Source organism: Temnothorax nylanderi, unplaced genomic scaffold (assembly GCF_030848795.1).
Source record: "Temnothorax nylanderi isolate EJ_2023f unplaced genomic scaffold, tnyl_v1.0 TNYL_tig0007_pilon, whole genome shotgun sequence".
In the NCBI taxonomy this organism is placed as follows: Eukaryota; Metazoa; Arthropoda; class Insecta; order Hymenoptera; family Formicidae; genus Temnothorax; species Temnothorax nylanderi.
In genome coordinates this window covers 2029226-2042810 of record NW_027249069.1, presented here as the reverse complement: position 1 = coordinate 2042810, position 13585 = coordinate 2029226, and the positions used below count along the sequence as shown (strand labels likewise).

Sequence of the window (13585 nt, the reverse complement as noted above, 5' to 3'; positions counted from 1 at the left end):
GTTCGTGGCTCGGGAAAGGCTGGGTCGGCTGGGAAAGGCTCGCACATGCGCAGCAAGCGCGTCCCGGCTCACGAGTCACTGGAGTCACGTCACGTGAACTACGTGGTTCATTCCACGTGCGCGCTCGGCTCTTTGCATTTCAACTTCACGAACCCCTTCATCTGTACATCAAGGCTCCCAAAATGTAAGTATATGTACCAACAGTATTGAAAATCTAGAACAGACGCAATGCGAACTATAGTTTACAGTATTATTTCTCAGAATATATTGTCTATCTCATTTTCGAATGCTAGGTAAAAGATATTTTATTTCATCTCTCAAAGCGCGTGGTTGATCGCAGGATGGAGAAGTTCTGGAGTCTTCGGAACTTCTATATTCTGTCAGTCAACAAACGTATTTGAAAAGTTTGTCGTACGGCAAATGAAACGATACTCTAACGTAATGCATTTAGGAATAAAACAGTTTATTCAGAGAAACTCGATGAAAGCACCATATATGCAGGTGCTGCAACGAAGCTTCAAGGCGCTTCAAAGTCTATCCAGACAAACCCTAAAAAGAGCATATTGTAGTTGACGGCAAGTCAACTTATTATAGTCTTTATATCTCATATCTTTTTTCAGATAGAAAATATGATATGCCATATTATGATTCTCTCCACTTGAGAGTGCTAGTCGATATCCCTATATCAGCAGGGTTCCAACAGGAGAGAAGAATCTCTGCTTTGTCTATCAGTTTGTGAAGAATGCTAATCATTATAGTATCAATAATCTCGACACATTTCATACTGTCGATTACATATCTGGGCCACCTACCAATTTTCCGAAATATGGAGATTTCCCAAAAACATTCATGGCGGTATGTTTATTGTTTTGTAGAAGTAATTGCAGTTTAACGTTATGCTACAAGATTTTATAACATTTGACATATTTTCACATTTTAATACAGAGAAATTATACTTACGATATCTCAATATCTTCATGGCGTGCAAACGTACCATGGGATCCTTATACAGAGCAATTGGCTAAAAGAAATGGCAGAGGTATCAATTATATTGGTATGTATAATATTTTAATTGCTAAATAAAATATTATTAAAGAAAATATGCGTCTATTGGGAAGAAAGTATAATTTGTATTTTTTATTTTAAAGAATTGGAGTTTCATGAACATGTATATCCAATCAGAGTCTCTATATACGAAGTATATCGTCCTGGAAACATAATTAAAATTTCGGCTCAAGATTCTCAAAGTAAGTGGTTTCCACTGTGGGAAGGATCGGTTGAGATTCGGTCCTCGCGATCTAGACTATTTTCTCCTCCCTTACAATCGTGTAACTTCAAGACCAACAGGCTCAGATTTGAATTTTTTAAGCACAGCTATGTCAACTACACAAAGCTAGATGCTGTAATGCTTATTGGAACGTCAGAATTGATTCTTTCCAGAAATCCTGCAGAGAGTTTAACTGATCTGTTAAACAGAATTAACTATTCTCGCTGTGTTCATAATCTTTGCAGAAATTCTGCAGAGGATTTAACTGTTCTAATAAAAAGTATTTACCTCATGTATTCTCGCAGTGTTCTTAATCTAACAGAGGATTACGAAATCGCACACTTGGATATAATCCGTCTTCAAAATAATTTTCCCAAACATTGTATTATTTATAAAAGGTATTGCAATTGTCAACATTAAGTACATAGATAGCAAAACGTAAGTGTGCAAAATTATGCAAATTATTGCTGAAAACAGTTTATGTATTATTGTTGCTACAAACATTGCATGAACATGAATCGTAGCTCTGGGATTCATATTTATGGTGCTTCGCAGCATAGATGTGTGAATTTTTTTCCATCATGATATTTAAAATATAATAATATATATTAATGGAATTTTCGGGCGTAAACTGTTGCTGTCGAAATGTAAGAAATATTGAATAAACATTGCTTGAAACTATAATTCAATACTGTTGCTGAGCATTTACGGACGCAGCTTTACTGTTGTTTGCACTCGTCACGAGTTTACGCACATATTTAAATATATAATAAGCGTTTTGCTATCTGGGAATATTCAATCTTTCTTTATTCTGTTAATAATAAAAATTAATTAGTCCCGACATTATTTGCAGCGATGTAGAAAAAATTTTTCATAAGGTTGATTCGTGGTACAAAAAAGTATCTATACCTTTTTGGAAGGTATATTACATCCCTGATGTGCGAGAGATATTATCTATTGCGCAGAGATACTTGCATCGTCTTTTAAATTATTATTATGCGAAGGATGCGAAGTTTATCCAAAGGGAAGGAGCGAAGGATGAATCCAAAGAGCTATCACCTTTTTCTACGCTTCCTGTAAAGTATTCTAAGAAGTTCTATTTTTCATAATAATATTTATTTCAATGTTATCTCGTGTACTAAAGTTCATGTTTCATGTTTTATCTTTTGCAGGATAAAGTAATTCTAGAAATATTAAAGCATTTAGACTTGGTGACGTTATGCCGCATGAACCAAGTAAATAGGCGCTTCTATGATTTAACACTGGACCCTCGACTCTATACGTGTTTGAACATGCGAAATATCCCCTGTCCTACCTATATTCAGAATATATTGGATGAATCCAAAGAGCTATCACCTTTTTCTACGCTTCCTGTAAAGTATTCTAAGAAGTCCTATTTCTCATAATAATATTTATTTCAATGTTATTTCGTGTACTAAAGTTTCATGTTTTATCTTTTGCAGGATGAAGTAATTCTAGAAATATTAAAGCATTTAGACTTGGAGACGTTATGCCGCATGAAACAAGTAAATAGGCGCTTCTATAATTTAACACTGGACCCTCGATTCTATACGCGTTTGAACATGCGAAATATCCCCTGTCCTACCTATATTCAGAATATATTGGATGAATCCAAAGAGCTATCACCTATTTCTACGCTTCCTGTAAAGTATTCTAAGAAGTCCTATTTCTCATAATAATATTTATTTCAATGTTATCTCGTGTACTAAAGTTTCATGTTTTATCTTTTGCAGGATGAAGTAATTCTAGAAATATTAAAGCATTTAGACTTGGAGACGTTATGCCGCATGAACCAAGTAAATAGGCGCTTCTATAATTTAACACTGGACCCTCTACTCTATACGCGTTTGAACATGCGAAATATCCTCTGTCCTACCGATATTCAGAATATATTTTGTTACTTTACACCTAGATGTAAATATCTGCAACAGTTAGATGTTACATTATGCGATCTTTCTTTCCCTGCTACTTTCCTGCAATTTCTTGAAAATTGCGGCAGGTATTTAACACATTTACGGTTAAGGAAATGCGTCGGTGTCGATGGTAATATCGCGTTAAAAATTTCAGAGGTATGCAAAAATTTGAAAGGTATGTATATATGCATATGTATATATGAAGATTTATATAAATATCAAGATTATAGATAAATTGCATATGACCAATACAATTTTTTTTAGTATTGGATCTACCGCGGTATCGAGAACCTCAAGACAGCTATCTCAAAAATCTAACAAATCTGAAATATTTGAAACTTGATTCTACAATATGTATGGGAGTTCAAGCTTTTATCAACACACTGCGAAACGTGAAATGGATGACAGGGGATTTAGATGTGCACGTTAGGTTCGGTCCTGGCATGAATTTAGACTATGTTGCAACAGAGTTAAGACGTTCATGTTTCTACTCGAAAATAACAAATTTAGAGGGCAATTATGTTGTATCGCATATTGGCTTTCCTAACCGTAAGAATTTACGAAAGAAACTTGAGTAAGTGTGTGCCACATTTTCCTTCTAAATACATGTTACCGTATTCTTTATTAAAAAATGTGTTTCTTTTGCAAGCATCTTGAAATCGTTACATTGATTTTCTCTTTGCGATTAAAATGCTGTAATTTATATATGGTTTCTGTTACAGAATTCAAATCGTTGATGATAGCTTTAACATATTACTTTCCTCCTGTCAACTCCTGGAAGAATTATATTTGTCAGACTCTTATCCTTACCTCACCGATCGCAATTTAAAATTACTAGCGGAGTGCAAAAACTTGAAACATTTACATCTCAAGTGCGTGGGTTTCGAAACACCTGAGAATTTCTCCATTATTATCGAGCAATGTCCTAAATTACAAAAATTCTGTCTCGTGGGGTCCAATGTTAGACCCAACTTGATTTACAAATGGAAGGAAAGTCACCCACAGGTATTACAGACTGTTGAATGTTGGCGGTGATTTAAATTTTCCGGTGCATCACACTGGCGGTGCAGCACCCATCTGGAGAAGAAAGTGCTTTCCATCATGATATACTCAGTGAAAGTTCTATTTCAGGAATTTATTTTATTATCAATATAGATCAAGGACTTTAGTTTAACAGGATTTTATAGTAATAAAATACTATAAAATAAATTTTTATATTTTTTAATAAAATAATGTGCTTTATTCAGTAAACAGGCTGATCAGACTAAAGAATTATTTTATAAATGAGCTTTTCGAGTGTTTGCTATGTAGTGTTCTTGCTCCGTCCACCCTCTTTCCTTTGAGCCAATTAAGATAAAGAAATATCGTTTTGATTTTCGTTTGAAAAGGATCTTGGCGTTCGTCGAATGGATTTTAATCCCAAGAGATATAACATCAATAACAATAAACATCCAAACGAAACGCTAACTCGAAGAGTTTTCTTCACGATTTAAAGTAGATAAAAATTTAAGTTTAAAATTGCAGAATTCCCTCCTGTCGCTGTTACCATCCGAACTCATTTCGTTCGTTTATCGTTTGAGAGATGCCGCCTCGGCAGTCGGCGAAGTAGTTTCTCGGGAACGCTCATGGGAATGCTGCTGATGGTCGTAGGGGTTACATTAGTTACATGAGACCGTGGCTCGAACTCCGAAGTGCTCCGAAGAACGGCGAGCGTGAGCGTGGCGCCTCATTGCTGCTCATTGCCGAATGCCGCGGCGAATAACTGGCCGCGCCGGAGAGGGCTTCGCGTTCGCGTCAAGGTGGGTCGGTCACCTGGAGATAACTGTAAAATGTCATCGGCGCGAATGTGTGTCAGGCATGGACTTGACGTCGCGCGCACGACGGTGACACCGCACGCTGGCTGGCTCGTGACAATCGTTCTGTCAATTATGCCGCCGCGTTTCTGAGGTGAGGGTAGAGCAGCCGCGAGTCCGCACTCCGTACATCCGAAATCGGAGCTGACCCGACGAGGCCGCACGAGGAAGTAAGTAAGAGGTCGGGATCCCCGAAGAAAATCCGTCGGGGAATCCGTCACTGTGCGCGCAACTCTTTGTCGCTTTGTACGCTCTCTTCCCGCTCCATCTCTCTCTCTCTCTCTCTCTCTCTCTCTCTCTCTCTCTCTCTCTCTCTCTCTCTCTCTCTCTCTCTCTCTCTCTCTCTCTCTCTCTCTCTCTCTCTCTCTCTCTCTCTCTCTCTCTCTCTCTCTCTCTCTCTCTCTCTCTCTTTCTTTTCCTCTTTCCCTCTTCGTTTTTTTTTTCGCTTCGCAAGAATTCTCACGGGACGCACCGGGCGTGTTGCATAGGTCGATTACGAAACTCCTGCGGATAAACCGCGTTATCGAGGATACTTTTGGCCCGTAAGGAGATTATATTGCGTCGGGAGTCCGGGACGCCTCACGTTCATGTCATTCGGCTGTTACAACTGGGAACCCTCGGAGCGATGAATGATTCATTGGCATGGAAAAAAGCCAGCGTGAAAATCGTGAATAAGGAGCTCCTTCGCGGATGATTCTTTGACTTTACGGCAAGAGAGAGAGAGAGAGAGAAGGTGGAAATAATGAGTGAGATTTAATTACTTTTAAACGTAATTAATTGATAATGATACACTGAACGCATTTATTTAGTTATTTTTCTCTAATCTTCTCTCACAATTATATTTCTCATTGATTATTCCGGATGTCTGTTTACACATCTGCCATACATCCGGCTTACTTTTTTTTTATCTAAGACCTTGATCTAAGACTTTCTTGATCTAAATACTCCATATTCATACTTCTCTCATTAATCTCAAATATATGTTACAAATTATAAATTTTCTTCTATCGGAGAGAAAAAAATCATCAAGTTTTTCTGACTGTTTGATAAGATGAGAACTCGGACAGAGTGAAATATATTGCTAATTTTCGAATGTTACAATTTTGATCTGTGCATCTCTAAGCCCGTATATACGTTACAGGAAAAAAGTCGCAAAGCGCCATGGAGGGGACGGAGGTTACGTTTTTATTCCAATTTGGTCTGATACGTGATACAGTCACGGTCGATAGCAGCACGCTTACTCTTAAGGCCCTGAAAGATCTCGCCTGTGATTTTATAAACACCAAGTGCCCGGAGCACGGACTGAATCATCTGTTTGAGAGATTAATTTTGTTCAAACACGATTACAATTCCACGAATGTATTACAACTAGTTACAAACGCTACGGAAGTGGTTGACGAGACCCTGGTAGAAATCGTGTTGACTGGTAAGAGAAGCTCCTGTATCACAGCGATTTTCACATATCGATTGCCCGCGCGTCGCATGATACGTGATAATTATAAAAGGAAAATTGTGATATTTTAGCGCAAGTGCCAAACGAATACATTCCCATTCGACCTCATGCCTTAGCAGTACATTCCTACAAAGTTCCGACGTTCTGCGATTTTTGCGGCGAAATGTTATTCGGTCTTGTCCGACAAGGTCTCAAGTGCGAAGGTAAATTTATGAAAAAAATTTTATATAAAACTTTTGCCATTTGTAAGTCAAGTATATACGTTTCCTTAGGTAATCTTTGCTATCGAATAATAATAAAGAAACGTTTGCATAACTTCTTAGGTTGCGGTATGAACTATCACAAAAGATGCGTCATCAAAGTACCGAATAACTGTTCGCAAGATGCGAGTCAAAGACGGCGGAGCTCGGCCATGCTGAATGTACCAAGATCGCCGAGTCAGGGTTCCACTAGCAGCCTGACGAGCAATACCGACGATAATTACAGTTCGAATAGTACACTTAACACAAGCCAAAATAATAGTACATTGGTATGAGCGAAAGTATATCGTTCGACTTTAAATGAATGTATACACTTTTGAAAGAAAAAAAAACAAATAAATACGGCTGATATTTTTCTTATTCCTTTTTATTTGCGAAATTCTTCGTGTGTCTGAATCGTCTGAATAAAATGTTATGCTATCTTGTAGGCAATACCGAGTATACTGGCACCAAAACAGTCCTCCTCGCCGATATTGGGAGGGCGACCCGTTTGGGTCGAGCGAGAGCTCGCAACGCGAATAAAAATCCCGCACACATTCGTAGTACACACGTACACACGTCCGACTGTATGTGGACACTGTAAAAAGTTGCTAAAGGGTATATTTAAGCAAGGCCTTCAGTGTAAAGATTGTCAATACAATACGCACAAAAAATGTATGGATAAAATACCAAAAGACTGTACCGGAGAAAATCCACGAGATAATATAGGTAGAGTGCTTTGTACATATAAATTTTTAACAATTCGTAGTTTCGTATTTTGGATGTAATAAATTTAAAAATGCTTCCCTAGGCGAGTACACGGATAGCGGTGTTGGCAGTGAGCTAGAAACCAAATGTGATACTAGGAATGAAGAAGCCGATGCTGACAGCGACACGGAATCATCGCCTTTAATACAAGATGCGTCGTTCACGAATAACGAGAATAAGATATCCAGTGATTATCCCGTACGTTCAGTCTCTTTTCTACGAATGTTTGTAAAGTCTCAAAATGGAGATGATTTTCGAAAAGAAGCTTCTTAATATTAAATTGTGTTCTTACAGGATCATGCACGATATAATGATAACGTTGCTTGTGATGAATATCAGAAATCACGACCGTCAAGGTAAGTTTCTGTTGTACTATTCGCGTTTTCAAATCTTATTTTTATTTTATACGAAATATTTCATCTAGATACATCATTTTTCTAATATTACATTGTCTCTTTCTCTTTATAAAAAAACAGCTGTAATTCAACACCAAGTAACAACATTCCATTAATGCGGATAGTACAAAGTGTGAAACATACTAAAAAACGTGGGTCTAAAGTATTAAAAGAAGGTTGGATGGTGCATTTCACAAATCGCGATCCAATCGTGAGTATTCGTAGTAACGCTGGAAATTTTATGATTATTCTAATATTTTCTGATGTTATTTAAATTATTAATTACTGAATATAAATATATAGACTCGAATGAAATTATTTACGAATCTTTTCAGAGAAAGAAACATTATTGGCGGCTTGACACAAAGTCTATAACGTTATTCCAAAGCGAGAATGGTTCTAAATATTATAAGGAAATACCGTTGGCTGAAATTTCAGCAATTGAAACCGCTAAGACGCCTCGTTCATGTATGTTCTTGCAAACGAGTTAGAAGTTATTTTAGAAGTTGTTTTTAAGTGCTTTTTCCTCTTTTTTCTTAGTTTTTTTTTTTAAGAATTTACGTGTCAACAAGCTTTCTTCAGTTGAACTTCTCACACATTCTGCCTACTTTGTATTGTAGATATAATGCATTGCTTTGAGCTAAAAACTGCCAATGCCGATTACTATGTCGGGGAGGATCCATCATACGGAGAAAATTGCGGACAAGTCTCTCCTCCCGAAAGTGGTATCGGAGCTCATATAGCTAGATCGTGGGAAACTACAATTAGACAAGCACTTATGCCCGTAACTGTGTCGACTAGTATGTATATTTGGTTCGCTATCGTGACACCTTTTGCAAATTATAACACAAAATCTTTTCCGAGCCTTTTATTAGTTTATATTTTACAGTTCTCTTATTATTTAATTACAATAGTATATCTATATTGAAGTATTATTTTGTTTCTTGGAGATAAATGGTACAGAAGGTATTACGTTTGTGTTATAGATCAAGAAGAACCTGCCGAAACTACTGAACCCGAGGAAAACGTAACTGATATGTCACAATTGTATCAGATCTTCCCGGATGAAGTTTTGGGATCCGGACAATTCGGCATAGTTTACGGAGGTGTGCATCGCAAGAGCGGCCGCGCGGTCGCCATAAAAGTCATCGACAAGCTACGTTTTCCCACTAAGCAGGAAGCCCAATTGAAAAACGAAGTAGCCATCCTGCAAAATCTATCGCATAGCGGAGTGGTGAATCTAGAGCGTATGTTCGAGACAACAGAACGGATATTCGTAGTGATGGAGAAATTGAAGGGCGACATGCTGGAAATGATCTTGAGCTCCGAAAGGGGACGGCTCAGCGAACGAATAACCAAGTTTCTCGTAACGCAAATTCTGGTCGCGTTGAAACACCTCCACAGCAAGAACATCGTGCACTGTGATCTGAAGCCGGAGAACGTATTACTGAGCAGCGACACGGATTTCACCCAGGTGAAATTATGCGACTTCGGATTCGCACGGATAATCGGCGAGAAGAGCTTTCGGAGAAGCGTCGTCGGCACGCCGGCGTACTTGGCGCCGGAGGTTTTGCGGAATAAGGGTTACAATCGATCGTTGGACATGTGGAGCGTCGGCGTCATCATATATGTGTCATTAAGTGGCACCTTCCCCTTTAACGAGGAAGAGGACATTAATGAGCAGATCCAGAACGCCGCCTTCATGTATCCGCCAACCCCGTGGAAGGAAATTTCAAGCGATGGTAATTTAACACTCCTGTTATTTCTTCGTGGATTGCTTTTGACGAGCAATGTAATATCGGCATACAAAATATATCATTTCTTTCTAAATAGTATAAATTAATATAAAATTTTTTTCACGTTATTTCTGTATCTTTCAGCCATTGATTTAATCAATAACCTTCTACAAGTAAAACAGAGAAAGAGGTACACCGTGGATAGAAGCTTGCAACACGTGTGGTTGCAAGTAAGCATTATTTTCATATTTTATTCGACTATCTTTATCTAATTATTATTAATTATTAAAAATTCCTTTTTTTTTTAAGGATTATCAAACGTGGTGTGACTTGAGGAAATTGGAGCAGAAGGTTGGCTATCGCTACCTGACCCACGAAAGCGACGACGCACGTTGGATGGCGTACAGTAATCAAGAAACATGACAGAACTGTTCGCCCGTTTTGAACATCGAGGCATTACCGACTTCCTTGTCACTGCACAAAGGCTGGGCCCGATATGCTCGAGCTACTCTACGGCGATTTATTCGTGCCTGACTCAGTAAAAGTACGTAAAAATTAGTACAACTCTGTCTTTCGGACGATATTCCGAATAAGTCGTTCTCCGTTCTAGAATGGAATCGACAGCGGTATTCTGAATTTGCATTTCGGGATATTGCTACTTCCTCCAAAATGCTTAATAGCATTATTAAACATAACATTCAGAAAGCTTCCATAACGTTAACATTCCCACAAAGTGATCCTAGCACAAAAGGATTTTGACTCGCGGTATATTATACACGTAGTGATAAATATAAAAATGATAAGTGAAAAACGCTCTATACGAACAGTAGACTTGTTCGTGAGACATTTAGAACCGAAATGCCGCGGTTTAACAGATATCTTACCAAATTCCATTTTAAATATCTATTTCAGATTTTATTTGTAGAGATGTGTCTCTATATAAGCTATTTAAACTACATTATAACTATGTAGACATTTTTATTGCTTTAATTCTAGATTATATATTTAGAATAACGTTATTTTATAAAGCATTTTAGTGTTTTATAAATTTATTTTTAATTTTTATCATGCTCTTTTTGAGGTGACTTTATTTTATTGATATAATTTGCTTTTTAATGCATAATGATAATTTCGAATTTATTCCTGTGTACTAACTTGTAACTTGCAATTTAAGATATACAGGGAATTCAATTAAAAACTTCATTTGTTGTTATATCAGATTAATAGTGAATCTATTTAACCCATGCATAGAATACTTTTTACATAAATTAATTGTATTAAACCAGTATATTTTTATTTTGCGTTAATACATAAATATATTTTATTATTTATTCCAAATTAAAATATGCTACTAAGTTATTGAATAGAATTTATTATGGATTATTATGGATTAATAATTGCAATGATTAATTTATCATTTATTTCAATATTTATGAAGAAAACCCACACAAGCTATACTTCTAAATCTCAATTAATTTTTAAATATTCTATGTATGGGTATAGATATAATCACTGATGTTAAGGTGTACTAGCGCACATCGTATATAGAAGTTTATATCGATCAAATAATTTATGTTGCGATATAATTTAAATATTTTTATGTATTTTTACATCTTCAATCTCTATATATTGTGTTATAATTTGATCTGTTTAAAATATTTGGAAAAGAGATTATTAGAAAAGAATAAAATGTTATCGAAATTTTTAAAGATCTTTTAAAAGTTAAGATTTGTTTTATATAGAGGAAAGTCCCCTCTTATGTTTATATTTATGTGCAGAATTGAAAAATGTAATAGGCGAGTGCACGCACGATCGAATAATGAATTTTCTACTAAACAGGTTTTACTTTAAGGGCAATAAGTTCACGATGAAACCAACAGATAGAACCTATTAGTTTAACAGAAACCTCGCTATCACATACTAGGAGCCTATCTCATAGTGGGAGACTTTCCTCTATTATATACATTTTAAAATTTATAAACATTGCTTCCAAGTGATAGATGTTTTATATAAAGAAAATATAATCATAATATATATTAATTTAAAATATAGTATATATGTTAATATATGTTAATTTAATGTATAGTAAGGTGATATGGTATCTCAATTTTCGTTAGCAGCAATTGGCGAATCTCCATATTAATGATCCAAACTTCGTAGCTTTAAAAGAAGATATATTAATTTCTCTTTGCGATTATTATATGATATTAAAATGTCATGCGTTGAATGAAATGTATGGGATACTTGAATGGATACTTAAATGCGGCGGCTACATATTCTCTTTCTAAAATTTTCTTAGCGATAGCATGGAACAATGATTGTGTCAGTAGTCAATATGATAAATGAAGTTGACTTAGACTAGCAAGCTAGAAATTAGTATTATGCGAGAACTTATTAAAATTATTAAGATGGTGCAAAACAGATTTGTCATGTTTGTTAAATAGAAACTCGAAAACGAAATCGCATAATCTTGAAACTATTTTCATTAAATAGAATAGTTACATTAATTTCAACACGTTTTTTCCATGGAGAAAAACTCCTCTAAAGAACATCTTTTTTAAAGAAGATTTTTCAGATCAATAACTCTATTTAAAACAAAATTTAATTTTAAAAAAATGACGAAGTTTTTGCACCACCCTAGTAATTGATTTATTATTCAAATAAACATTCGAAATATTTCACAGTTAGATAGCTGAGACCAATAAGGCGCAATTTTTCCGGAGAAAATATTTCTATATTTAATAACTATTATAAGGAGAATATATTCGACTTCGAATAGTTTGGTACGCAATCGATCGTAAATTGGCATTATACCCTTAAAAAACGGCCTATATCTTTAACAACCTTTATAAGTGGTAGGGTAGAAAATCATTTCTCGTTTTGTATTGTGTAAACACAATAGTGCAATTTTTACGTTCATTAAGAACAGAGTAAATATATCCAGTGAGGATACTACAATGCAAAATGACGATAAACCATAATCGATATACTTGTAATTTGTAATATAAGAGATATAAAGGCGCGCGCGCGCGCCAGCAGGCGTTAATTGTTATATTTTATAACAACTTTTAAAAATGTATCGTAATTTTATCTGTAGAGGATATCGTAGATCAATGTCTTGTGCGCATATTACATGCGTCTATACTTAAGAATCTATTTACGCTATGCAAATGTAATCTCTAAGTCGTGAGCGCGCGAAGCCAACTTCGCGCTCACGGGAAACGCATTTACAATACTCGACGCATTTAATACCAGGCATTTAAACGTTCTTCCCGCATAAAGAGGAAGGAAGATACTCTAATGTAGAAACAAACGCTGTTATCGTAATCTCTTATATTTACTATCGCGCTAATCTTATATATGCTTTTACGCGTTCGTGGTTGGAAGGCAGGATATACCGTATATTATAAGCAACGTTCATACTTAAAAAAAAAAAAAGAGTTTTATTGACTCTCATGTAATTGCACACAAATTTGACTTACATTTTATTCCATATTTTAAGCGGAGAGAGTTAGTACTCTCTAAACCAAGACAGTGATGTATCGCGCAGTTAGAAGATGCATATACTTATTACGCAATTTGATACTCCGTGAGAAGAAAGGAAAAAAACCATCGCGTTATCGCAAAGCGCAAACGTCTTGATAATGGATTGCCGGCTTATGTACTTAGTGCCAGGTGAAAGTCCGAATTTATATATGCTAATTCGTTTTTGTCGTAGCAGTAACGAGGGGTAATCGTAACAAGCCCGATTTATGTACGCGCGTTTCTCTTCGTAATGTCGTTTTAGATCGAGCGAAAGAGAAGATGGCTTTTCAGTGCCACGTGTGAATTTTGATATTAAATTGATTTGCATAATATCGCTCTAAGCCTTCTATCTGAAAATGGTACCAATAAACTCGGAATTTGCCTTATCTCATCCAGAAACTAATGCTCTCAGTTA

At 36.1% G+C, this 13585-nt stretch overlaps 2 protein-coding genes across 3 annotated transcripts; both read left to right on the top strand.

Annotated features, from left to right (window-relative positions):
• The first annotated feature begins 88 nt into the window (after window positions 1-88).
• On the top strand, window positions 89-5225 carry LOC139781706 (uncharacterized). Its single transcript, XM_071720593.1, has 10 exons — window positions 89-184; window positions 621-855; window positions 946-1054; window positions 1149-1665; window positions 2121-2343; window positions 2440-2640; window positions 2731-2931; window positions 3022-3376; window positions 3466-3775; window positions 3924-5225. Exons 2-10 carry the CDS (start codon window positions 850-852, stop codon window positions 4234-4236), a joined length of 2235 nt encoding a protein of 744 aa, XP_071576694.1. The 5' UTR covers window positions 89-184; window positions 621-849; the 3' UTR covers window positions 4237-5225.
• On the top strand, window positions 4916-13569 carry Pkd (serine/threonine-protein kinase D3). 2 transcript variants are annotated; one of them, XM_071720577.1, is made up of 14 exons: window positions 4916-5224; window positions 5543-5800; window positions 6196-6480; window positions 6579-6710; window positions 6831-7036; window positions 7196-7475; window positions 7558-7712; window positions 7809-7870; window positions 7991-8120; window positions 8245-8377; window positions 8530-8709; window positions 8896-9651; window positions 9790-9875; window positions 9955-13569. In XM_071720577.1, exons 2-14 carry the CDS (start codon window positions 5797-5799, stop codon window positions 10066-10068), a joined length of 2523 nt encoding a protein of 840 aa, XP_071576678.1. In that variant the 5' UTR covers window positions 4916-5224; window positions 5543-5796; the 3' UTR covers window positions 10069-13569. The 2 variants fall into 2 exon arrangements, with proteins under 2 accessions (XP_071576678.1, XP_071576685.1); XM_071720584.1 differs by lacking the exon at window positions 5543-5800 and having other exon boundaries at window positions 4917-5224.
• Window positions 13570-13585: the final 16 nt, after the last annotated feature.

Bases quoted from the DNA above. Each gene is read 5' to 3' on its own strand.
- LOC139781706 (XM_071720593.1), top strand. The intron at 1,055-1,148 runs GTATGTATAATA...TTTATTTTAAAG, and splicing joins CAGAGGTATCAATTATATTG to AATTGGAGTTTCATGAACAT. The intron at 2,344-2,439 runs GTAAAGTATTCT...TATCTTTTGCAG, and splicing joins CACCTTTTTCTACGCTTCCT to GATAAAGTAATTCTAGAAAT.
- Pkd (XM_071720577.1), top strand. The intron at 8,121-8,244 runs GTGAGTATTCGT...GAATCTTTTCAG, and splicing joins TCACAAATCGCGATCCAATC to AGAAAGAAACATTATTGGCG. The intron at 8,710-8,895 runs GTATGTATATTT...TTTGTGTTATAG, and splicing joins GCCCGTAACTGTGTCGACTA to ATCAAGAAGAACCTGCCGAA.